Source organism: Peromyscus leucopus, chromosome 4 (assembly GCF_004664715.2).
Source record: "Peromyscus leucopus breed LL Stock chromosome 4, UCI_PerLeu_2.1, whole genome shotgun sequence".
Lineage (NCBI taxonomy): Eukaryota > Metazoa > Chordata > Mammalia > Rodentia > Cricetidae > Peromyscus > Peromyscus leucopus.
This window is the reverse complement of record NC_051066.1, coordinates 150,977,296-151,004,232: the sequence shown is the minus strand read 5'-3', so window position 1 is coordinate 151,004,232 and position 26,937 is coordinate 150,977,296. Positions and strand designations below refer to the sequence as shown.

Genomic DNA, 26,937 nt, shown 5'->3' with positions numbered 1-26,937 from the left:
GCTTCCTTCCTACTGTAACCAACAGCCAAGAAGGGCTGGGGGAGGGGCTGGGGACAGAGCATCTGCAGTTGTACAGGGCTCTCCCCCTGAGATCTGTGCTCACAGGACAGAAATGTGACACCGGCAGGCAGCCACTCTAGATGGAGGTCACATGGGGATGGGGAACAGACTCAATAGGACCCAAGAAAAGTGGGGTCTCCTGCAGGTGATCACACTTCTCCTTGTCTTTTTTGAGGCAGGATTCTGCTGTGCAAGTCCAGGCTGTTCTTGAACTTACCATGTAGTTAAAACTGCCCTTAAAACATTTTACTGGGGGGCCTGGAAAGATGGCTCAGTGGTTAAGAGCAGTGGCTGCTCTTCCAAAGGACCTGGGTTCAATTTCCAGCACCCACATGGCAGTTCACAACTGTCTGTAACTCCAGTTCCAGGGATCTGACACCCTCAAACAGACATACATACAGGCAGAACACTAAGGCACATAAAATAAAAATTAAATCATTAAAAAAACAATAAGCCGGGCAGTGGTGGCGCACGCCTTTAATCCCAGCACTCGGGAGGCAGAGCCAGGCAGATCTCTGTGAGTTCGAGGCCAGCCTGGGCTACCAAGTGAGTTCCAGGAAAAGGCGCAAAGCTACAAAGAGAAACCCTGTCTCGAAAAACCAAAAAAAAAAACAAAACAAAACAAAAACGAGGGGTTGGGGATTTAGCTCAGTGGTAGAGCACTTGCTTAGAAAGCGCAAGGCCCTGGGTTCAGTCCTCAGCTCTAGAAATAAAAAATAAAAAATAAAAAAAAAAACAAAACCAAAAAACCCCTCTGTATTGTCTTTTTTTGAGACAGGGTTTCACTGTGTAGCCCTGGTTGGTCTGGAACTTGCTACATAGACCAGGGTGGCCTTGAACTCACTGGGACTAGAGGCGCTACCATACCCAGCTGGCCTTAAACTCTTCATCCTCCTGCCTCCATCTCCCAAGTGCTGGGGTTCTAAGTACTCACTGCTGAAACTGTATGTGTAAAGGCAACACACCATTCAAAACACTGAAAATGTAAAATGTCCAGACCTTACTGGTGATAGTTACAAAAGTGGTTCTAGACCATGTACTTGCTGTTCTGAAAATAAGCATTCAACAAAAACAAGAGAAATACTTACTATGCACCAGATGACAAAGGAAATTTCAAACTTGTGAGGGAAACTAAAAATGGACAGGCCAAGAAATGCAAACACACATGTTTCTGAAAGAAACCAAAGAGTGGATTATTCACCCTAGTTCCTTCCTTATAATTCAGAAGTAACTTAAACAAGCATCCCCAAAGCCACACCAATAGTCATCTTATTTTCTGGAAAAGTCTTGCAACAGATACTGTGGTCAGACTTTGTACTTCATCTTCGTGTGTGTGTGTGTGTGTGTGTGTGTGTGTGTGTGTGTGTGTGTAGGGAGCAGATGGGTTGAGAAGGTCTTACAGACAGGCTGGGACTGCGGGTGTGAATCACTAAGGCCAGCGTTCTGTTACTGCCACACAGGCCCTGCACTGAGAATCCCCAACATCAGGAGTCAGTTGTTGGACACGGTGTGCACAAACAAGCTTCCACCTGTGCATCTGCTGAACACTGGCCAGTCAGGGTCCATCATGGCAGCAAAGTGGCAAAAATCCCAAGCACTTGACTGTCGGTGCCACATGGCACGTGAGAAGGGGCCTTGAGTTAACGCCCTCCCAGTGCACAGTGCTAGCAGCGCCCACTGGTGGACAGAATGCACTGATGTTGGCTGGAGGTTCCAGAGGCAGCTAAGCCACAGGGCTTGTGGGAAGGACCCATCTGGAGGCGTGGTTGCACTCAGTGTACAACGGTCACTTGCGTGTGCTAAACAGAGCACCTCATAAATTCCAGGCTCCTGATTAAATTATGGGGCTCAAAAGAAGAACCCAACAGAGCCCAACACCTAAGGAGACAGGCAGCATGTTAAATGTGAACATAAGGCGGCGAGGCTGTTCACCTCACTTCAGTGGCATGTGCAGTGGCTGGTGTACTCTTCAACGCAGCAGCCGCAGCCAGCAGGGTCTTGTCCCCCTCCTCTCCCTGTGATCCTTAGCTAATGCTGGGCCATCCTTCAAGAAAGTGCATTCAGGCCCACCGCACTTTTCCCTGGCAGCAGGGAAGTGTGGTTGACTTAACCCATCCTTGCAGGGTGGTGGCCATGTACGCTGCTTCCGGCAATGCAGGCTACATGAAGACAGCCTGGCGCACTGGCTCTCATGGAGGAGCAGGTCAGGAGAGAGCACGTGCCTGGTGAATTCCCACAGATGCTGTGACGGAGCTTCAGGAGGAGATGGCATACATGTGCAGCCCCAGAACTGAGTGCTAACCAGAGCTGGTCTGGGGCACAGAACAGAGGCCGAGAGGTGCACTGTCCTCTGCTCCTCCCTGTGAGGGCCAGGTCAGAGCCTTTGACCAAGGCTTTCTGGTAACAGCCACTGGGGCACTCGAGGCCCGTCTTCTAGCTTGCTCCTTGGCAATGGGCTATCTGGCCTCTCCTCACCTACCCTCCCTACCTTGCACAGATAGCCCTGCCATCCAGGTTCTAAAGTGAAACGGCCCCTCGACACCAGGGGATGCTAAGATTGCAGTTGAGGCCTAGCCCCAGGATGTGTGTATGTGTGTGTGTGTGTGTGTGTGTGTGTGTGTGCGCGCGCGCGCGCGCGCACACAGTTTAGAAGGATGCCTGAAGGTAGCACCTTTACTCCAGGTGTGAACAGGAATGGGTACATGGTAAATGGAGGGGGAGGAAGTGCCAACTGTCACTGCTTAAAAAAAAGACCTCACATTCGTCCCAGGGAATGCGGCTCTGGAGTTTCCCCCAGTGCTAGGATGCCCTTGCTTAGAAACCCATAGTGCCCCTAGGTGGAAAGCTGTTAAAACATTTCCAAAGAGCCGGTGGTGGCGCACGCCTTTAATCCCAGCATTCGGGAGGCAGAGGCAGGCGGATCTCTGTGAGTTTGAGGCCTGCCTGGGCTACAGAGTGAGTTCCAGGACAGGCACAAAGCTACACAGAGAAACCCTGTCTCGAAAAACCCAAAGAAAAAAAAATTTCCGAAGAACGACTGTGGAGATCTCCACATTTACATCTGGAACATTCAGCAGCAGTTCTGTCTTTGGCCATAAACTGCAAGCACCAAACGTCTTAAGTACTGTACATCTTTTATGGAATCACAAGCCACAGGAGCCAGCCCAGGAGGTAGGAGCATGGTACTTGCTGGGCTTGGAAGGATTCTGGGCCCTGATGCCAAGGAAAAATCCTCGCTCACACCCCATCAGAGCAGGAATCCCAGTTGTGTGGGCACTCAGAGGTGGGACTCACCACACAGGAAGGCCACAGTCCGGAGGGTCTGCTGCATGAGGATCTGGGTGACTGGGGAGAGGTTATGGTGTGTGTAGTGTGACATCACGATGCCAGAAAACAGGATAGCCATGATGCCTGGAGAGAGAGGCAGAGGGCAGACATGACACAGAACACAGGACAGGTATGCGAGTCAGACCACACTCTTCCTACAATCCCAGAACCCCACTATCAGGGGTGTAAGAAAATGGGAGGGGCTGGAAAGATGACTCAGAGCAATGTAAAGAGCGAAATGGCTCCTTTTCCTCAACAGGTCTCTATACAGCCCTTACCTAAGGGTGGAGTCCTGGCGTCAGGGAGAGCCCTCCTCATTCAGCTATACCTGCGCCTGGAACATGGCATGCAGCGTGCTCTGGCCCTGCAAGGCTGCAAGGCTGGTGCTCTTACAACTGGACAAATAGTGGGCCCAGGATCCACACCGCTTTCGGCAGAGAGCTGACAGATAGGCTGCTGACTGACCCCACAGCATGGAAGGCTGTAGGAACCAGTGCTCAGTGGACAGCCCTCCTCCTCCACCTTGGAAGTACATACCTTCTCCCTGGGGCTCAGGGGCCAGTGTTTGAATCTCACAACCTCACAGCCTTGAGTAAGAAGTCAACTAGGTGCCCACTCCAGGGGGTGGCAAGGTGAAAACCTGAGTGTTAGCCAGTGAGGGAGCACGTATCTGCCACCTTAGCTACTAAGGAGGCTGAAGTAGAAAGATTTTGAGTTCAAAGATAGTCTGGACTAAATTCCCACTTCAAAAATCAAAACAAACAATACATTTGGCTGTGTCTAAGAAGCCTCACTATATATATTATGGAGCAGCACATTTTGTTTCAGTGTGTGGTTTCATGAGAAGCTTGCTGGAGGGAGTTGGTTAAGCAGGTTCTAAGCCAGTTCAGGGTCAAGACATCCCTGCTCTAATTCCAGCTGTGACAGCAGCAAATGTTTTGTTTTGCTTTTGTGCTGCGTACACTGTATATACATGCTCAATATGGGCGTCTGTGTGCATATGGAGGTAGAGTTTGACCTCAGGTGTCTTCCTCTACTAATTTCATTGTTTTGTTTTGTTTTTCAAGACAGGGTTTTTCTGTGTAGTCTTGGAGCCTGTCCTGGAACTCGCTCAAACTCACAGAGACCCGAGTGCTGGGATTAAGGATGTGCGCCGCCGCCGCCGCCGCCGCCGCCGCCGCCACCACCACCCGGATTGGATCTCATTGTGAAGGAGGACTTCTCACTGAACCTGGAGCTCATCAATTCTACTAGACTGGCTGGCCAGCAAGCTCTAAGAATCCTATCTCAGCGCCCTCTGCTGGTTACAGACACATGCATGCTGCTACATCTAGCTTTTACTCAGCAGCGTGGGTCCAAACTCACATCCTCCTGCTTTCACAGGGACACTTTACCAACTGAGCCGGCCCTCCAGCCCCTGACTTTTAAAACGAGGTAACGTTGATCTAGGACTTTGTCTGTCTGTCCTTTGTCTGTGTGTGTGTGAATGTGTGCACCTGTGGAGGGCAGAGGACAAATTTTGGAGTTAGTACTCAACCTTCCACTATGGAAATTCTGGGGATCAAATTAAGGTCATCAGTTTTGGTAGCAATTACGAGGCAACTGCCTTCCCTTGCTGAACCATCTCATGAGCTTGATTGTTTCTGAGGTAGAATCTCATGATGCCCAGACTAACCTTGAACATGCTATGTGGTGGAAGATGACTTTGAACTCCTGATCCGTCTGCCTGCACCCCCAACCCTCAACCAACAATGTACTATTCTTCAACCTCAGATTTTCTTGTGGTAAAACAGGGGCCATCACAGCACCTTTGTGGCAGAAAAAGCACCTCAACCTCAACGGACAAAACCTCTATCCCCAGGCAAAATACGGAGCTGTGGTCAGAGCGTGCTGGTGACTGTCTCTAGCCAGGGTCACAGTGTGATGGTGACTGTCTCTAGCCATGGTCACAGTGTGCTGGTGACTGTCTCTAGCTAGGGTCAGAGTGTGCTGGTGACTGTCTCTAGCCAGGGTCAGAGTATACTGGTTACTGTCCTTACCGGAGAGTGAGATCCCCTCTGCCAGCCCGTACGGCAGGTAAGCAAAAATGATCATCATGCCAAACTCCAGGGAAGGCGTCCTCCTCAGGTCAATGTGCTTCAGCACGTGGCCCGGTGTCAAGGAGAAAGGAAAAGGCACCGGATGGACACGAGGCAAGGCGGATACATAAGCAGACAAGCAGCACAGGAGATGCTGATCCTGGCACAGTTACCTGGGGAATTTCTCATTACGTAACTTTTCTCTTTGTAGAAATGAGACTCTGACAAGCCGCTCAAAAACACTGACCCAGCTGGGGCTGCAGACACAGGTCACTCAACTGCCTGTTCTCCAGGGACTCATCACCCTGCTGAAAGGCCCGTCTTTCCTGTCCCTGCAGAATACCACACTCATGCCTGGGAACAGAGGCCTGTGATCCCAGGCCCCGACTGAAGCTGAGTTTCCATGTACTTGCCTCACTACAATATGTGGCCACACTCATTGCTTCTTTCCTTCTCTGCCCCTTCCTCCTCCTCCTGCCTCTCTTTCAGACAGGATCTTACTATGTAGCCCTGCTGGCCTCAAACTTGTGGGAGCCCTTCTGTCTCGGTTTCCCAAATGCTGGGATTACAGGCATGTACTGCTGTCTCTGGCATGCTTTTTTAAAATTTTTACATTTCATGTCTGAGTGCTTTGCCTGTATGTCTGTGTGCCATGTGCCCATGACAGTGCCCACAGAGGCCAGAAGAGGGTGTTTGATCCCCTGGACCTGGAGTTTCAGTGGCTGTGAGCTGCCATGGGGTGCTGGGAACTACGCGTGGATCCTCTGTAGGAACAGCAGTGCTCTTCCTGCTGAGCTGTCCGTCTGGAGGAAAGGCTGCATTGACGGGGTCAGCCTCACTCTGCTTACTGACAGCGCCAACCAACTCAGGCAGCCTTCAGCCTCTGGAGAGAGGACAGACCAGAACAAAGCCAGGATGGTGGGAAACATACTCAGAACCAGCTGGCTGACAGACGAACTGCTCCAGGAGGGACATGTGGCCTACTCTGGAGCCTGTCCTATTTCTGCATGACAAACTGTTGCCAGCAGTAAGGTCTCATTGCTGTAGAGCCTCGTTCTCTGCCCGACAGCCCTCAGCTGGAAAGCAGTTCACAGTGCAAACCAGGATGGCCCTTGCCATCCTTCCAGGTCAACTCTCCTCCAGGGAGGGGCTGTCAGTGGTCCACACTGTGGGCTAGAGAGAGCTCTGTGGTTAAGAGCTGCCCCACCGAGTTCAGTTCCTCGCACCCACATCCAGTAGCTGACAACTGCTTTCTCTTTCTTTCTTTCTCCCTTTCTTTTTTTTGAGACAGAGTCTCTCTACATAGCTCTGGCTGTCCTGGGACTTGCTCTGTACACCAGGCTGGCCTTGAACTCAGAGATCCATCTGCCTCTGCCTCCTGAGCGCTGGGATTAAAGGCGTGCGTCACCACCTCCTGGCTGCAAAACCTTCCTTTAAATAAACTTTAAAGTTGGGTTCTTGAGGAAGAGGGGAAAACAGTGAGCATGGACACCATCCATGTGATCCTCGCGCTTTGTGCTCTCATGCTAAAAGGATATCAATGCAGAAATCAAGCCAGTCAGCGTGCCAAGTGCCGCAGAGCCAAAGAACATTTTGAGGAAGTACCCGAGGGCCTGTGAGAACGTCCGCCACCCACTGACATCTGACATCTGTTTCCTTGTTAGACCTTCAGCCGTGCTAGGAAAGAAGAAAGCAGAGAGTTAAGTGCTACAGACAGAGTCCTTAGAATCAGCTCTGACATAACTTACTGTTCGCTCCAGAACTCCCCCTTCCTTCCCGCCATTCGATCCACCGCTGGAGGCTTCTATGGTCACCTACTTGTCCAAGCACTGAGGTTGTTTATGGGGCTCAGAGGTGAGGCCAAAGGTGATGTCCTCAGGAGCTGCTCTGGTTAATGAGGGGGAAGGGCCAAGAGCTATAAAAACAGGGTGGGCATCTAACTCAGACTGGGGTAGATGGGTGATTGAGGAAGGTTCCCCAGGCAATGCAGGCTGGGTTTCCATTTAGGAGAAAGGGTTCTCAGGCTGAGGAAACAGTGCCCAGGAGTAGGGAGCTTGAGTGGGAACATTCAAGTACACGGAGGATACCAACTCCCCAGTGGACTACAGCCACACACTGTGTATCAGAATGCAACGAGAGAGTCCAGCTGCTGCTCAGGACATACCTGCAATGGCTTCTCCCCTCTCAGTCACCTACAGACACCCTGCTGAGAGACTGGGAGTCCCTAGCTAACAGACTTCCCTGAGGAGCCAGGACCTGTTCCCTGGGAAGTGAGTTAACAGACTTCCAAGGGGTACTGGTGGCCATGCATGCATGCACGCACGCACGCACGCACGCTGCTCCCACTTCCTCCCCTGTCTGCTCCCTGGAATCAGAGAGCCTCCACGCTGGCTTATGCTGTGAAACCTTCCCATCCTCACAACAGTGTAAACTAAACTCCCACTTCTGTCCACGGCATCTCTGATGCTAAAACCTGAGAGGTCCTTGGAGCGCCCACCACAGGCCTGCCTCTCTGTCCGTGGTGTTAGCAGCTTTCCCAATAAACTAGTGATCATCTCAGTGTCCCTCGCGGACATGCCCCATTTCCCATCTCACAGCAGCTCAGCACTCTTTACTTCTGGCTAGACACATGCTGCCTCTTACTAGAGCGGGAGTGGAGTTCCACATAATAACTGGTTGTCACAGCCAAGGACCAGCAGGGGCTTGGGACTGTCGAAGAAATTAAAGCAGACTTACACCCTCGGCATAAGACAGGATTTCCTCCCCAGCTACTGACAAAAGAACAAACTGATAGCAACAAATTAAAGCCAGCAACGAGCACTGGGAGACTGAGGTAGAAAGATCAGGAGTTCAAGGCCAGCCTAGGTTACAGGAGACTCTTTCTTAAAAACAAAACCAACAAAACCGCCAAACCACTAAGTAAATAAATAAAGCTAAAAATAACCCAGGAGTTAAAGAACCAGAAGGACCCTTCTGGGAAAGGAAGAGAAAGGAGGCCATTCACTTGCATACTTCATTTGCATATGTACTCGGCATAGGCCAGATGTCTGACAACTTTGGAAGGAACTGTTGACAAGCAGCCTCTCAGAACTAAGGAGGGACAGCTGGGTTTTGGTAGTTCAAAGGCCAATGAAAAGGGGAGAGGCCTTCTATCCCCATTCTTCCTGCTTCTATCTCAAAATGTTCACTGGCCTGCAAGGCCTGGAGCATAAGACAGCCTTTCTGGAATCCTCCATGGCACTCCTGCCCCACTCCTTCATGTCTCTTCTCTTTGGCGCACCATGGACCAAGTAAGTCAAACCCGATTGGAACGGAAATGCAAAGGCGGGCGGTGGACAACCCTTAGAGCATTTGCAGTCCAGAGAACCTGACTGTGTGGAGGTGACCCTCTAGACACCCTTAATCCAGAGCCACCGCAGGAACTGATGTGGCGGCCTCTGAAGCCCCTCTTCCAGTAAGATGTGTCATGATGACATCTTTGCCCATTTGTTTCCAAAACAGCTCTCCAACTTGGCAGTTGTGTGGCAGAGGCCTGAGAAAACTGACATTTCCTTACTGACAGATTTTTTTTTTCTTCAAGGAAATCAGAGGCAAAGCAACTGAGTTCGGATCCTAATCATAAAAATAGCTTTTGTCATCACCTCCAAGCAGGCAATTCCTTATCACAATGCTTAGTGCACCAGGAGATGAGATGCAGGCAAAATCCAGAACTAAGAAGCTTTCAGAAAAGAATGGATTTTGGACACAATGTCCCATGTAGCCCAGGCTGGCCTCAAATTCCTTATGTAGTAGAGGATGACCTTTAACTTTTGGTCCTCCTGTATCTATTTCCCAAATGTCGGGATTATAGGTATGTGCTGCCATGCACAGTTGTATGTGGTGCTCTGGATTGAACCCAGGGCTTTGTACATGTTGGGCAAGCACTGTACCAACTAAGTTAAACTTTCAGGAAATATCTTACAACGAAAACCAGCTGCCGTCTATGCTCTAAAGGCCTTATGCAATGGTACTCAACAATTTCCCAACTAAAACCATAGGCATCTCTATCCAGAGGGGTGTGAAAGCCAGTGAGAAGGCAGTGGGTGAACATGCCAGTGAAGTGATACCCAGGAAATGATATGACCTTAGACAAATTATTGTTTTGTTTTGATTTTAGACAGGATTTCTCTGTGTAGCCCTGGCTATCCTAGAACTCACTCAGTAGACCAGGCTGGCCTTGAACTCACAGAGATCCTCCTGCCTCTACCTCCTGAGTGCTGGGACTAAAGGTGTGAGCCACTAAGCCCAGCAACCTTGAACTCTTAACCCTCTTGCTTCCACTTTGAGGGTTATAAGTGTATGCCAACATTTTCTGCCTTTTATATAGAATAACGGAAAGATTCTGAAGTTTGGCTCCATTTGAAGGTTGAAGGAGGATTTCGTGCACTTGAGCACTGCTTGCTTGGCAAGATCTGCCTGCAGCAGTTGGTAAGGAGGTGACCCAGCACAGGGCAGAGGTGGGAGGCTGCCTCTCGAAGAATGTCGCATTTGCCCACCTAGTCAGTCCTTCAGTTTAACCGGAGGCCGAATTACTTTCACTTTATAACTGAGGGACACAATCTGTCAGGAAGCTCAGAGAGAGGGAGGAGCTGGTCCAGAGTCACACAGCTGGGTGGGGTCAACAGGAAAACCTGTGCTCTGCACTGCAGCATGGGTTTTATTATCCATCTGCAGTACCTCAGATCCCATCAAAGGCAGAAACCCAGTGAACACATAAAAAGAAGTATTACAGTCTTATTTTTATTTATTTTGATTTTTTTCGAGACAGGGTTTCTCTGTGTAGCTTTGCGCCTTTCCTGGAGCTCACTCTGTAGCCAAGGCTGGCCTCAAACTCACAGAGATCCACCTGCCTCTGCCTCCCAGTACTGGGATTAAAGGCATGCGCCACCACCGCCCAGCTTTTTTTTTTTTTTTTTTAATGGTCTCTTTTCTTTTTCTTTTTCTTTCTTTCTTTCTTTCTTTCTTTCTTTCTTTCTTTCTCTCTCTCTCTCTCTCTCTCTCTCTCTCTCTCTCTCTCTCTCTCTCTCTCTCTCTCTCTCTCTCTTTCTTTCTTTCTTTTTTGAGACAAGGTTTCTTTGTGTAACAGTCACCAGGAATAGTCCTGGAACTCCTTTGTAGACCAGGCTGACCTGGAACTCACAGAGACCTACCTGCCTCTGCCTCCCGCATGCTGGGATTAAAGGCGTGCGCCACCATTGCCTGATATTACAGTTTTAAGCCTCATGTGATGGAGCAGGACTCTTACCCCAGCACTTGGGAGGTGGAGGCAGGAGGATCAGGAGTTCACAGTCATCCTTGGTTACATAGTGAATCTGAGGCCTGCCTGGGCTACATGAGACTATCTCACAGCAAGGGGGAGCTGGACAGATGGCTTAGCAGTTAAAAGTTCTTACTGCTCTTTTAGAGGACCCTGGTTTGATTCTCAGCATCCCCACTGCAGCTCACAATCATCTGTAACTCTAGTTCTTCTGCTCTCCATAAGCTGTCCATCTCTATGGAGCTGGACATGGCACCGTGGCCTTTAACAGGGTGAGCAAGCCTTCAACACTGGTCCACAATGCATTCACTACTCCAGCAATGCTGCCCAAACGCTAACCCCTCACTTGGCTGCCAATGGCCATCAATGGAGCCTACGCCAGACCCCCTGCAAAAGAGGCTATAAGGTGGGACCTGGGAATGCCATCACTGAGAAGCCCTTCAAGGATGCTGAGAAACACAGACACAATTCCCTGCAACAGCATGGCTGTGACATAGTCCTGTGGCACAGACCCTTGTCAGAGTGGCAAGGTGCAGAGGCAGTAGAGAGCTGACTATATGGGACCAGCCTCTGTACTGGCATCAGTGTGGTGTCGGGACCTTCCACTCTCTCCTACTTACTTGGTTAGGACAATGGAGACTGCATCGTTGAGAATGCTTTCTCCAAACACCAGCATGTTGAGCACAGGGTCCACGTGCAGTGCATTGAAAATTGCGATAGTGGCTACTGGGTCAACCGCAGATATCAGGGAGCCAAATGCAAAACTGCAAGGAGAGAAGCAAGGGCAGATTCTGTAACTCATGGTGCTGGGTCCACACAGATGCATGGTGGCTGTGAGGCCGAGATGGCAGCTGAAGGGCCAAGAGAGAGGGCATGCTTTCCCACTGAGCCCTGCCTAGCACAGGAGTGCAGAGGCCTAGATGCAGTGCTCAGAGTGCCTGCATCCTAGGAGCAGGGCTGCACTCTGTGTTGGCCAACACTGCCCAGAAGACTGCTTACCTTAGCACACACTGCCCAGCTTTCTCAGCCAGAAAATCCTATAAACTCTTGTCTTTGACCTCTGCTCTGCCAGCAGGTCAATTGTGTTCACTGTAACCAACACCAGCCTCCACTCAGATTTGTAGCATCCAAGAAGGTGCCAAAGGCCAGCAGCCACCAGAATATCCAAGCCTGGGCTGCTGCCGGGCCCTCAGGTCTCACAGGCAGCACTGGATCATAAGATCCCCTGCCACCAAAACTGGTCACCTGCCTACCAGGTTTTCAACCCCTGCGGCTCACCAGTGAGCATCTCCCTAGTACATGGGCTCTGGTCCCAAGCCCTTCACCACTGACTGTCTAGCTCAGAGCTCGTGCCCCTGGCCTGGAGGGCAGGTATAGCAGTAAGCAGGGCCCAGGTCAACTTAGGAGGCACAATGGGAGCTGGGCTGGAGTGCCTGCTAAGCATGCTGGAAGCCCTCAGTTTGATCCCAAGCATCACAAATCAGGTGTACGGGTACACACCTGTAACCCCAGCACTTGGGAGGTGTAGGTGAAGGGATGAGGAGTTCAAGGTCACCTTCAGCTACACATTAAGTTCTAGGCCAGTCTGAGCTCTGAGACTGTCTCAGGAAACCAAAGACATAAGAAAATGTCAGGTGCAGTAGGAAGGAAACCCAGTACGTAGAACTGAGACCACAGGAGGTGGCGTGATTGGAGTCATCTGACTGGTGACACCGAGGAACACTTCAGAGATACTATTGGGAGAAAGCCTATGAAGCAGGCCAGTCACTCCCCCAGTTATCAGTCTATAAGGTGGCAGTTCTTGGAGTGACAGATCCAAGAGTCGGAGGCGTCCAGGAGAGAACCAGACCTGTTCCCAGACTCTGCCTTCCTCAAAGTGAGCACATGCATGCAAGCCATCTGTTACCTCCTCTCTGAGGTCCCAGGGTGGATGCAGTTTTCACTGGACCATGTTCTCAGTGTCTGTGCTGAGCACAAGCCAGAGCCCCAGACAGAAGGTAGGAAGAGGAATGAAGGAAGGCAGCCCCACCCGGCAGCCAGGGGGCCAAGCCCTGAGGCCCTGCAGCACTGCCAGCAGAACCAGACTCAGACCCTCCAGCTCCTCTTCACCCTCATCACCCACAGTAGCATCAAGGAAGATGAACAGCTCAACTGTGCTCTGCATGGAGGGCATTAGACACAGTCTCTGGCCTCACTGCCCACACCCACAGCCTCTGGGAGCTGTCCCCGACTTTCTGTCCTTATGTGCCAAGGGGCTCCAGGAGTGGGCACAGTGCACAAGGTTGGACCAGCTTTACCAGGTCGCTGGGGTCAGACTGACCCTTGGTGAGGAGTGCCTGGAGCGGTCTATGCTCCATGTGAGATAGACAAGGGAAGTGGACACCAGCGAGGGGAGCGCTGGTTTGAGACCTCTGAGGGGAGAGTGTCCTGTGAGCCAACAACTCTCTTTGTTGTGAACTCTGTTCGGACCGAGTCGCAGGTGCACAGGGAGAAGCCTGGCCAAGACACTCTGTTACAGCCACTGCAGCCTCTTAACTAGAGGTCTGGGATCAGGGGCCACAGGCACGCCTGGGGAGGGATGGACAGAGGGAAAGCAGCACAGATGCTGGAGCTGCAGGTGGAGAGGAGCTCAGGCGCTCACTACACAGGGTCGGGGTGTTTAGTCATGCTCTTCAGAAGACAAACTGAGGACATGCCTTGTGGGGAAAGCCAGCACATCACACTGGTGCCTGCCAAGAAACCAGTTGACGGGGGTCCTTCTGGCCACGAGCCCAGAGGCCTCAAGATGGCCTGGGCCTGGTTCCACATCCACTGCCAGGACCCAGTCCTTGAAGGACTTCAAGCAACTGGCTCAAGCTAAAACCATGTTTCTTTATTCTTTCCCTCAAAGTTAATGACACCAACAAAACGTGCAAAGACAGACAGGGTGGGACTCAGGGAGGAGCAGGGACAAGTGGTGAGGCGCTACGGCCTACTCAGGGCAAACCCTCACCAGCAGAACTAGCTGAGGCCAGGCCCAGGTCACCAGTCAGGGCAGAAGAGAGACAGGCAGCCTGCGGGTCTGTGAGGAAAGTGATGCTGTCAACACTCAAAAACTGGAGCAATGGGCTGGGCGTGGCACACCATTAATGCTAGACAGAAGCAGAGACAGAGGCAGGAGGCCCTCTTCCATAAGTTCCAGTTCAAGGCCGGCCTGCAGTATAAAGTGATTTCCAGGTCAGCCAGGGCTCCAGATAGAGACCCTATCTCAAAGAGCAAACAACAAAATTGAAGCAAGGTATGGTGGTACACATTTATAACCCCAGCACTTGAAAGGTGGAAGCAGGAGGATCAGAAATTCAAGGTCATCCTTAGCTACACATCAGGTTCAAGGCGAGCCTGGGCTACATGACATATTGTATCAACAACAACCAAAACCACATTAAAAAACAAAACAAAACAAAACAAAAAACACACAACTGAAACAAAATTGAAAAACTCTCAGTAAACATCTATAACTTGGCCTTTTACAATCCATGCTCTGGGGGCTGGAGAGATGGCTCAGAGGTTAAGAGCACTGACTGCTCTTCCAGAGGTCCTGAGTTCAATTCCCAGCAACCACATGATGGCTCACAACTATCTGTAATGAGATTTGGCGCCCTCTTCTGGCCTGCTGTCATACATGCTGTATACATAATAAACAAATGAATCTTAAAGAAAAAATCCACACTCTGTGTGTATGTGCGGTGTGGGGTGGGGAGAGGAAGGAAGAGAGGGAGACTGATTTCTCAGCCTTTTGGCTAAGAAGTGAAGATCTATCCATCCATCCATCTATCCATCCATCCATCCATCCATCCATCCATCCATCCATCCATCATTTATTTATTGGTCTAGTTATTCCCCTCCCCTTCCCACAACATAGCATTTCTCTGTGTAGCTCTGGCTGTCCTGGAACTCTCTCTGACCAGGCTGGCCTCGAACTCAGAGAGATCCACCTCACCTGCCTCTGCCTCTGGAGTGCTGGGATTGAAGGCGTGTGCCACCATGTCCAGCCAGAGGTTTTCTTAAAGCAGAGCAGCAGCACATACATGTAGCATCTGCCAAGCACATGAGGTCCTGGGCTCCACCTCCAGCATAAGAAAAGCTTTTTAAACATCTAGTAACTGCAGCCCATGTGTCCACATGGCAATGAGGAGGAGCTGAGCAATGCCGTCCCTTGCAGATAGCAATGCTCGCCTGTGGCCACCATTACTGGGTAGCTTCCCTCTGCTAAGGCTCTGCTGTCTGTAACAACAGTCCCCATCCAATGGACAGAGCCTCCAACAGAAGGGTGCATGTGCACAGTGAGGCTGGATGGAGTTCCACCCACTCAGCCATGGGTGTTGCTTTTGCCTCTGCACCCAGATGTCCAACTCCTGGCTTGAACTCCATTCCAGACAATGATCAACACCGTGCTTTTTCACAAATATTTCCCAGAGCAGGCAGAACCCCGCACCTTCCTTCATGTCGAGAGTGCTGCCAGCATTGCCTTTCCCTTGCAGCACACCCAGACAACACCAGGTCCTGGTTCTCTTGTACTTCAGGCTCCTGTAGGAAGGAGGGTGACTCGGGCTGCTTGTCTATGTATCAGACTTTCTGGGCTGCTCACACATCTGTGATCCCAACACTTGGAAGGCTGAGGCATGAGGATTGCCTCAAGTTTGGGGGCCAGCCTGGGTTATATATTGAGTTCCAGAGCAACCTGGGCTACAGAATAAGACCTTGTCACAAATAAGGAATACTTTGTTGTTGTTGTTGTTGTTGTTGTTTTTTAAACAACAAAAGCTCTAATATTCCTGCCTGGGGAGGGTGAAGGATGGGCACTGTGGATCAAGCCTATTATCAGTGGTCCATTTCCATGAACAGGTTCTGAGGCTCTGGTCCAACATTGTCAGTTCACAGGAATGATCTAGAACTGAAGACTTGGCCCTCTTCTTCAGCTTCCACCCGGCCACAAGACAGGTGCTGAGAGTGGGCACAGGGACCCAGAGCAAGCCACAATACAGACTTCTTGGCTGCACTAGGCGAGGGCCCTTTTGGGACTCTAGACCTGGCGCCTTCTGAAATAGCCACCCAAGGTCCTGCTCCGAGTGGACCAATAAGATTCCAAGAGCTTCCTGAGCAGGTCACTGCAGTGTCTACTGGAATGACTTCGCATTGAGAAGCTGTCCATCCCAGGGCGGGTCCTGCCTGCTTCCCCGGGTCTTGGTGGGAATTCTAGGGTCGGAGTTCTCACCTCATTCTCCCCTATTCCACACTTATGGGAAGGCAACCTCCTTCCACAATGGCTATAAAGAAAACTGAGGTTTTCGTTTGTTTGCTCTTACAGTGTTGATAATTGAACCCAGGGCCTCATAAATGACAGGCGAGGGCTCCACCACTATGTTATACATACATCCCCAGCTCCAAAGATAATTCCTAACGAAAGGACAGAGAGTATACTTTGTGACTAGGATACAGGCGGGTAGTTAAATGGTCAGTCATTCCCTCCAAAGCTTAAATGAGATCAATCATTTCAATCAGCAATGTTGTGACCAGGGGTCTTCAAAAGTCTCAATATAATTCTGATTCAATTCAGAGACAATTAATTCAGAATAGATTCTATACTGGAAATACCAGCAAGCCAGGCAGAGGGAGAGGAAAGGACCACACCCAGGAAGCCACGTGCAGAAAATGTCCCAGGTCTGGACAGCAGTCACATGAGAAAATTACAGTGTGAAAGATTTACCTGTCTGTCATGTTGAGTTTAGAGATTACATCAGCCTGTAAAATAAAACATACAAACACACAGACAAACACAAAAAAAATTCCCTGGAGAACAGCCAAGAAGATTAAAATGTCCATCAGTGCTTTCTTAGCAACTAATAAGGACATCATCTTCAGTCCCCATGGAAATAAGGAAAATCCCCAAGGGCTGCTGTGAGCATGCATGGGCATTTAGACCCGAGCGAGGGCACAATTCTCTTTGTTCCAGCCTGGCAGCTGTGGTCCTCTGCTCTAAAGGTGGAAAACAGTGAAGGCGAGCATCTAGGAAAGCTACAGGGCAGGCTTGATCTTGGCTGTGAGACAGCCATGAAGGTAACAACATCAGCAGGAATAGGCTGTGGCTACCAAGAGAAACAGCAGCCACATGAACAGAAATCCACACCCTCAGCCTGGTGTGTTCCCAGCACTGGGCTCAGCCTGGTGTGTTCCCAGCACTGGGCTGCTGAGCTTTCTGCAAATGACACAAGAACGGAGGTGCACAGCATGCACCAGGGAGGTCTAAGCGCTATCTTCCGAGGTTTTCATTCTAGTTGAAGTAAGCTGATATGAAACCCAAAGCCCAGGGCATGGGTCTCATCAAAGGGCTGACAATGGTAGGGAGCATCATGGGAACTGAGAGAAGAGAGTCATAGGCAGCTCTGGTTTAAACGTAAATCTTCATCCAAGAACAACCTTCCCTGGACTGCAGCTCCCTGAGAACACAGCTAACACTGCTCCAAGCTGCAGTACCGCACACCACTCTGCTTCAAGGCATTCCAACTGAAGAGACCAGTTTACAAGTAAAATCAAGCATCAGGGGTGATTACGGTCCCTCAATTCTAGATACCCTAGTCACATGCATGAGCAGGGACGTCCTCCTGGGAGGGCACACACTACCAGGCAGCTCCTGCCCCACCCTGTACTACCCTCCAATAGAACATCTTCAAGGTCATCAGGGGTGCTTTTCTTACCTGACCCAGAAAGTAAATTCCTCCACCTACTACAAAAGCAGAGATCGCTGTTCCAAAGACAGCAAAGAGGGTGATGGAGCCGATGTTCTGAAAGAAGTTCCCCTGGGGGGGGGCGGGGAGCAGAGGGACAAGAGGTCAACGGTGAGCCAGGGAAGCCCAAATAGCCTCCCCCACTGTGCCTTCTCCAAGGCTGGACCCTCACACAAAGGCCAGGGCACCCTGTCTGCCCCGCACTGCTAGCTGGAATCCCTGCCACCATCTCCCTGCTTTCCTGGCTCACAGGTCCCTCACCCTGACCAAGGCAAGCACTAACCAGTCTCACCTGTCCCAGTCCCTTTCCCTCGACGGTCTACTGCTTCCAGAGTGACCTCTGCCAAGGCCCGGCCTGATGGTCCTGCCTCTGCCTTGATTCCCACTTGCATTTGAGATGCAGGTGAGCCCCAACCCTAGCTGACCCTGGGAAGGCCTGTGTCTTCATATGCCAGCATGTTGCCTTGTTGCTTGGGCCCTAGTCACAGGGGTGTGCCCTGATCCTGTTTTGTGTGCCTTCTGCTAAGCCTCCTGCAGAGCTGTCTTCCTTGGTCCTGTCCCCCAGCGAGCTCTTTCAATGGCAGCTGCGTTCTAGCACTCACTTATGTAACAGCGGACTGACACCTGCCTTTCTCACAGGGCTGAAGGCTCAGTAGGAGTGATGGCAGTGATCACATGGACGATGCTCAATACACAGGCGTGGAAAGAATCAACCCCCGGTCCACGTTTGGTCTCAGTCTAAAATCCACACTATCACACTTTTCTACTCTTAAATGCACTTAAAAGGTGCATTTGAAAAGACACCTAAGCTGGGCGCTGGTGGCGCACGCCTTTAATCCCAGCACTCGGGAGGCAGAGTCAGGAGGATCTCTGTGAGTTCGATGCCAGCCTGGTCTACAAAGCGAGTTCCAGGAAAGGCGCAAAGCTACACAGAGAAACCCTGTCTCAAAAAAGAAAAGAAAAAGAAAAGGCACCTAAGCTCAAAGATCAGAACAATGGTCAGTGTTAAGTCCCAAAGAAACTTGGGACAAATGGCTGAGTGCCTATTACCACATCAAAGTGGAAGCTGGATGCCAGGCTCTTTAGCATCACAAATACCTGTTACAGAGTCCAGGCTCCTCTCAGAACTTCTCACCCAGTCCCCTACACTAAACCTCTCCAGCCCCTGAGCATCTTTTCTATAGAACTCGGCCATTTTGGCCACAGGTTCTCTTGGCTCTGCTTTTGGATCTCTCTTGGTCGGTTCCCCCCCCCACCACCACACACACACCTTCTCTCCTCTCATGACCCTGTCTATTCTGCTAGCCATGTTCAGTCTGGACCTTTCTAGATGCCCCTGGCTGTTCTCTCCCTCCTATTTACACTAAAAACCTCAGCCGTACCTAGGAGTGGCCACTCTTGGTTTCAGTCAGTCAGGAAGTCCTTTCTGTGGTATTAGCATCATCAACTAGAGAGGCAGAGATCTCACTGCGGTGGGGCGGGGAGGGGCTAAATTGGTAGAGTGCTTGCCTGGCATGCATGAAACCTCGGGTTTAACTCCAGCATCGGATACAACAGGTGCTGGGACACCTGCTGTAACCCTAGCACCTGGGAGGTGTAAGCAGGAGAATCAGAAGTTCAAGGTCATTCTCAGGCACATAGAAAGTTCCAGGCCAGCCTGGGCTATGTGAGATCCTATCTCTTTTTTTGTTTGTTTGTTTGTTTGTTTGGTTTTTTGAGACAGGGTTTCTCTGTGTAGCTTTGCGCCTTTCCTGGAACTCACTCTGTAGCCCAGGCTGGCCTCGAAGTCACAGAGATCCGCCTACCTCTGCCTCCCAGTGCTGGGATCTTTAATCTCGCGAGCACCACCGCCCAGCGAGACCCTATCTCAAAAGAACCCAAACCATAAAAGAGAAAAATTTGAGTTCCAACAGCATGTAAAGTTCCCACATTTCCACATGATGAAGGAAAGGAAGCTACCAGAACCTCACACTCCACTCAGGAGGCACCACCAAGGGTCTCAGTGACCAAGAGTTCTGTTCCTTGTTTCTAGGGTCAAGGTTTACTTCAAGAGTATCCCCTGGGGTAAGGTTGTGGGGGGGAATGGCCTAACAGTTAAGGCATTTCTGTGGCTAGGTGTGGTGGTACACACCTTTAATCCTAGCACCCAGGAAGCAGAGACACAGTGAGGTCCAGGCCAACCAGGGCCACATAATGAGATCTTTTCTCAAAAAAAAAAAAAAAAAAAAAAAATGCCCGCCCAGAAGTCCGGGAAACCTGTGCAGGATCCGGAAGGAGGGGCCACTGCTGTTGAAGGTCCCAAACTCTGTGAGTCCGCCCTACAGAACAGGAGTGGCCATCCCCACCTAAGCACTGCCCTGGTGAACCTCACCTTGTGCAGCGAATAGCCGGACTCAAAGATGATAGGCGGCAGCAAGAGAAGGAAAAACATGTTGGGGCGAAACATTTCTTCCTCCTGTGAAAGTGAACACGCACACCCATGAGACCTCTCTAGCAGTCAGTGGAGAGCTGAGCAATCCTGTGCTCAGGGCCCAGCCTGGCAGAAACGTACAATGCTGAAGCAGTGTCTGGTGACACACCAGGCAGAGACGATACATCCCGACTGCATCTGACAGAAAGCACAGGGCCAGTCTGACTGCTCCAAGTCAAGGATGCTTTGGAGGGTGAGCATTTGCAGTGGGGTTACAGGGTCCCCTCCCCCAATGCAATCCACCAGGAAGTTTAGACTGTGACCTAACTTGGAAACAGGGTCTTCGGAGGTCAGGCTAAGAACGGAAGTGAGGAGAGATGGGAAGCCGATGAAAAGGGCCCAGGCCACAGACAGTGTGTTTGCTTTGCTTCCTGATTTCTCAGTGCAGGGCTGGAGTCTAGGCCTTAGGTTCACAGAGCTAAGGGGGCCTCCTGCAAGTCAGAAAAGGACAAACGGGAGGACCTCACGGGAAGGTCCCATGAACCTGTTGGCCATGTCCCAAGACTGGTCTGAGGTAACTGTGGTTGGGACTTGAGCAATATAGGTCCAACACCACCACCCACAGACCAGGAAACTTGGATTGTTTTTTTCCCTTCAAAATTTTGCTTTCTTGTCAGGCATGGTGACACACTCCTTTGATCTCAGCACTTGGGAGGCAGAGGCAGGAGGATTTCCTGTGAATTCAAGGTCAGCCTGGTAAATAGCTAGATTCAAGATAGCCAGGACTCTGTCACAAAAACAAACAAATAAACAACAACAAAACAACCCAAGAAAATTAAATTTTGTTTTCTTTCCTTTTTTTTTTTAAGATTTGTCCTGGTGCTCAAGAGAGAGATCATCGGTTCAGAGCACTGATTGCTCTTGAGGAGGCAGGTGTGAGTTTCAGCACCCACATGGAGGCTCACAACCATCTGTTACTCCAGTTCCAGAGGATCTGATGCTCTCTTCTGGCTTCTGTGGGTACCAGGCACACATGTAATACAGATATACATGCAAACAAAACATAAATGAATTTCAAAAAAGTAGGTGTGTGCACACGTGCGTGGTGTGTGTGTGTGTGTGTGTGTGTGTGTGTGTGTGTGTGTGTGTAGACCAGAAGAAGGGGTTAGGTCTCTGGAGAGTAAATGGATGTTTGTGAACCGCCTGCCCAGCATGGACACTAGGATCCAGTCCTCACAACAGAGTAAGCACTGTTAACCACAGGCATCTCCCCACCTATACCCCCTTAGGTCTTTTCAAATTGTAAGTATTTACAAGCACCTTAGTCTGTAGCCCAGCTACAGCCCTGGGCTTGGCCCCTGGAGCAGCCCGACTTCATTTGCATCCAATCTATGTAGGCTGTAGGGGTGCACCTCAGTGATAAAGCCCAGCTTAGCATGCTCAAGGCCCTGAGTTCCATCCTCAGCACCAAATTAAATGAATGATCACCCAGCAGGGTGCATGGCATTCACATGTAGTCCCAATTACTTGGGAGGCTGAGGCAGGAGGATTGACAATTCCAAGCAAGCCTGGGTACAGAGAGACTCTGTTTCAAAAAAACAAACCAAGCCAAGTGTGGTGGCAACTCCTTTAATTAATCTCAGCACTCAGGAGACAGAGGAGGAGATCTATCCCTGGCAATTAAACAAGAAGATATATGCATACTCGGAATCCCAGCACCAGGGAGGCAGAGACATAATGGTTCCTGGGTTCCATGGCTTACCAGTCTGACCTACATAATGAGTTCTAGGCCAGTGAGAGACCTTTCTCAAAAAACAAGGTGGACAGCACCAGGAACATGTGACACCTAAGACTGTTGACTCTGGTCTCCATACATGTGCTCATGCATACACACACACACACACACACACACAAAGACAAGCAAAAGCTGTGATTATGTCAAACCTACCTTCCAATTTGCCAGCTTTTTAAACTCTATAATTTTTATAACTGCTCCCATGAGAATACCTGGAAAGGAAAAGCAAAGCTCAATAAAAACACAACACAAGGATACTTGGCTGGACCAGGCAGTACTCTAGACTGGGTGGTACCCACTGGAGTAGGCTGTCCTAGAGTTCAGGTCTGTGTCTGAGAATAAAAGGAGGAATTACCATGAAGTGGTGTAAATCGTGTGAATTACCCACTTATATCTCAAATGAACACACCATGGCAAAATCTAAGATACGTGGGGAGAAGAAAAACCTACTTGTCACTGCTCTGCCTGGTGTGGAGGGCACATGGCTGGTCACCCTTCCTGTGCCACCCAGCTTCAATGAAAGACAGCAGAGGGTTATAGGCCAGCCGTGCCCTGCACCACTTATTCCTACCATTAAAAATGGGGCTGGGGGTGGGGTGGCTCAGCTGGTGAAGACATTGACCACTAAACCTGATGACATGAGTTCTAACCCAGGACCCACATGCCACAAAGAGAACTGACTCCCAAAAGTTGTCCTCTGACCTCCACTTAAGCACAATGGCAAGGGCACACACAACTGTTGTGTGGGTTACAGTGGAGGGCAGCCTGAGGTGAATAAAGGCCAGTTCAGAGACTGGCCTCAAACTGTGTAGCTAAGGAGAGCCTGAACTCCTGATCCTTCTACCTCTGATTTTTTTTTTCCTTTATTTTCTGCGATGTTATTCAATTTTGTGTCCTTTTATTTTTAAAAAACACACTGGCCATAGTGACATACATCTTTTGTCCTAGCACTCAAAAGGCAGAGGCAGATGGATCTCTGAGTTTGAGGCCAGCCTGGTCTACATAGTGAGTTCTAGGACAGCCAGGGCTACATAGTGAGATCCTGTCTTGAAAAACAGACGGGGCTGGAGAGATGGCTCAGTGGTTAAGAACACTAGCTGCTCTTCCAGAGGACTCAGATTCAAATCCCAGCACCCACATGACAGCTCATAACTGTCTGTAACTCCAAGATCTGACACCCTCACACAGATATTACTTTCAGGCAAAACATCAACGTATATAAAATAAAATAAAAAAATAAAAAGAAAATTGATTAAACAAACAAACAAAGAAAAAAACCCAGACAGAACCAAATTATCAAGTCCATATGTGCTGCCCATAAATACTCTTGGATATGTGGCCTTCTACCAGGGGCCATACCCCTTCCCTCTCCCAGCAGCTGTGAGCTGTCTGGAAGGAAAAGACATCAGCTGAGCGAGTGGCCTGGAAATGGCAGCTCTATTTGCTGAGCTGCCGGAAGGCCAACCCCAGGTTTCCCTTCCATGAGCCGTCACCCATGCTGGGGTGGGCTTTGGTGATGCAGCTGTCTTTGAGTCATTTCTGCTCCTGTGAGTAACGCCCCCAAACACAGAGCTATCCAGGAAGCTGTGAACAAGGAACGTACAATTGGAATTGTTTCTAGAGTGAAAAAGCAGCGAGGCTCTCATTCACAGTCAAGTGGAAGGGGAAGTGTTTGAAGTGGACGGAGCTCCTCTTAACCTCAACACAGAAAGAAGGCCAATACACACGCGCTAAGCTGCTGCAGGCCACATGTACGTAAGGGACAGGCTCGCTTCCTTTCAGCCTCCTGTGGAGCTGTTCTTGGCACAAGAGTCGGGCATTCTTCAAGTGGTCATCTCAGCACTGTGACACCACGCTCCAGCTGGAGAAAGGTGTTCTTTCCATTTCAAGTCATTTAAAAACTAATTCATGAAAGGAATATAGAGCAATGATTCACTAAGTACAGAATCTCTGTTTTGTTGTGCTGGAAAAAACCCACAAATGGACAGTAGTAGCAGGACATAATATCATGAATGTAATAAATCAATACAATTAATGTAATTAATGAATATCATAAATATAATTATTGAACGAATACTGCAAATGTAATCAATGAATACCACAAATGTAATTAATATCATGAGTATAATTAATGAATATCATGAATGTAATTTAAAAAATTAATTAATTTAAAAAAATAAAGGGGCTGTTTACATTTTTAAAAAAAAGAAAAAAAATTAATTCATTTTATGGTGTGGGGGGGCATCCATGCTATAGTATGTAGAGCTTAAAGGACAGCTTGAACAAGTCAGTTTTTACCTTCCACCCCATGTGGAAGCTGGGGATCAAACTCAGACTGAAGGCTTGGCAGCAAGCACTTTTACCCGCCCCCCCAAACCACCTTGCCAGCCCCAGGTTACTGTGGGCCATCAGTTCAAGAAAACAATAATAAACCAAGACTCCTGCCTTCCCATCGGTCCCCTTGGCCATACTCAGTACCTGCCTTTGTCTTTCAGCCATGCACTTACAAGATGATTACAGTGCTCCAGGCATCGTATATTCAACTGCAGCATCAAAAGAAGGGGAGGCTAACTTCTCTAGATTCTATCAGGAAGGAAAAAGTTTTCCAAACCCTACCATCCTGGCATACTTCCATTTGGCCCAACTGTCTTACCCCTCTCAACCTATCACATCAAAGAAACATGTAATATCACGATAGCCAAGACCAAAACTATCCGAGCACCCCTTCCTTCTTGGATCCCACAGAAAGATGTCTGATCAGAATGAGAATTCTGCTGGGTGATGGTGCACACCTTTAATCTCAGCACTTGGGAGGCTCAGGCAGGTGGACCTCTGAGTTCAAGGCCAGCCTGTTCAACAGAGGAGTTCCAGGACAGCCAGGGCTACCCAGAGAAACCCTGTCTTGAAAAACCAAAAGTGGTGGGAATATAGCTCAGTGGGAGAACAGTCGCCCACATTTAACAATCTATATATGTGTGTGTGTGCACATGCTCACAAGTAGGTATTGGACCCTCTGAAGCCACAGCTGGTTCTGAATTCAACTGTGTCCTCTGGAAAAGCAGCAAGTGCTCTTAACCACTGAGCAACCTCTCCTGCCCCTATTTTTTAATTTTTTTTTTGGTTTTTGGTTTTTGGTTTTTGGTTTTTCGAGACAGGGTTTCTCTGTGTAGCTTTGCGCCTTTCCTGGAACTCACTTGGTAGCCCAGGCTGGCCGCGAACTCACAGAGATCCGCCTGGCTCTGCCTCCCTAGTGCTGGGATTAAAGGCGTGCGCCACCACCGCTCGGCCAATTTTTTAATTTTTTAAAAAAAGATTCATTTAAAATTTTTTATGTGTGGCTGTTTTACCTCGTGTATCTGCGTACTACAAGCATGTCTGTTGCCTAAGGGTTTCAGATCCTCTAGAACTGGAGTCACAGACGGTTGGGAGCTACTCTGTGGGTGCTGGGAACTGAATCCAGGCCCTCTGTAAAAGCAGCCAATTTTTCTTCTTTTTTCCCCCCATAGACAGGGTAGCCCTAGTTAGCCCTGACTGTCCTGGAACTGGACATACAGATCAGGCTGGCCTCGAACTCATACAGACCTGCCTGCCTCTGCCTCCTGAGTGCTAGGATTAAAGGTGTGCACCCGGCCCAATATTTACTTTTTTTTTAAATTATAAGAATGGGTGTTTTGTCCTCATGTAGGTCTGTGCACCACTTGTGTGCAGTTCCCAAAGCAGTCAGAAGAGGGCATCTGGTCTCCTAGAACTGGAACAACAGACAGCTGTGAGCTGCCAAGTGGGTACTGGGAATTGAACCTGGACCCTTTGGAAGAGAAGCCTGTGCTCTTAACTGCTGAGCCATCTCTCCAGCTCCCCAATATTTATTCTTAATAAATGGTAAAAACTATCCAGGAAACTGTCAATTCCCTGAGGTAGTTTTTTAACCCTTTACTGAAATGCCCCAAAAAGGGAGGGGAGGGAGGGGGGGGGGGGGGAGGGGGGCAGGGGGCAGGCTCTGGTGCTACAGGAGCCGTTTGCCAGCTGTAAAGCCAGGGCTCTTCTAACTGTGACAGTGACTCTGTAAGCTAGGTCAACCAACCGCCAACTTAAGTGGAGCCAGACACTGCCACGGTGAGAAGCAGTGGGCTACAGAAAGAGCCTCCGGGTCAGCACCCTTCTTAGATCTCCACCACACATACACAGACATACACACAGACACACACAGACACACAGACACACACACAGAGTAAAATGGACTCTAAGAGCCTCCGGGTCAGCACCCTTCTTAGATCCCCACCACACACACACACACACACACACACACACACACACACACACACACACAGTAAAATGGACTCTAAAGCCCTGTGATGAGCTGTGGAAAGGATGGCAGGAATTGGGAGAGTCACACATCTCTTACAAACCTGGCGCCGAGGTGGCCCCAGGAGAAACGGCGCTGTTGTGGATGGTGTGGTGTTCTGGATGGACTGCCAGTATCACTTACCTAGAGAAACAACAGCCACACTCTCAGGCAGGAAGTGCAGTCGGTACCGGATCAGCAGGTGCACCAGGATGATGCAGATGGCTGTGAGAAGCACAAGCACGGTTTAAAAGCCCCATCAGGCAAGAGTCAGCATGCTCAGGCAGTGGCTATCCTGGGCTGTCAGCTAAGAGACATTCGGCCGGCAAACATTGAACACTGGTCCTGTTTTTAGTGTCTTCTTCCTCCCCCCTCCCCACAACACCAACAACAAACTATCTGTACAGCCTATGAGATGGCTCAGCAGATAAGGGCACTTTCTGATAAACCTGACAACCAGAGTTCGATTCCCATGACCAACATGTAGAAGGTGAGACTACTTCTGAGGTGTCTTACCGTCTCAGATATCTAGGTGTGCTTTTGACACACACACACACACACACACACACACACACACACACACACACACACGCAAAGAAAAAGGATCTTTATTCTTTGTATATATGAGTGAGTGCCTGTATGTCTGTATGCGCACCATGTGAATGCAGTGCCCGATGGAGGCAGGAGAGGGCACTGGATCCCCTAGAACTGAAATTAGAGGCCACTGTGAGCTATTGTGTGTGTGCTCTGAACTTGGGTCCTTTGCAAGAGCAAGAAATGCTCTTTATCACTGGGCCAGCTCCAGCTCCACAAATGGTGTGTGGTTTTTGTTGATTGTTTTTTGAGACAGGATCTCACTATGTAG

At 49.7% G+C, this 26,937-nt stretch overlaps 1 protein-coding gene across 2 annotated transcripts in view; it reads right to left on the bottom strand.

The window, feature by feature from the left end:
- Positions 1–26,937, bottom strand: part of Slc9a8 (solute carrier family 9 member A8) — a 54,861-nt gene that overhangs the window by 8,568 nt on the left and 19,356 nt on the right. For both annotated transcript variants that reach the window (XM_028868568.2, XM_028868569.2), the window contains exons 3-12: positions 26,217–26,297; positions 21,884–21,942; positions 19,897–19,980; positions 17,496–17,597; positions 16,508–16,542; positions 11,382–11,525; positions 7,004–7,142; positions 5,427–5,532; positions 3,355–3,471; positions 1,149–1,231 (exon numbers count right to left, since the gene is read on the bottom strand). In XM_028868568.2, coding sequence (XP_028724401.1) covers positions 1,149–1,231; positions 3,355–3,471; positions 5,427–5,532; positions 7,004–7,142; positions 11,382–11,525; positions 16,508–16,542; positions 17,496–17,597; positions 19,897–19,980; positions 21,884–21,942; positions 26,217–26,297 — 950 coding nt within the window. The remainder of the gene's footprint in view (positions 1–1,148; positions 1,232–3,354; positions 3,472–5,426; positions 5,533–7,003; positions 7,143–11,381; positions 11,526–16,507; positions 16,543–17,495; positions 17,598–19,896; positions 19,981–21,883; positions 21,943–26,216; positions 26,298–26,937) is intronic.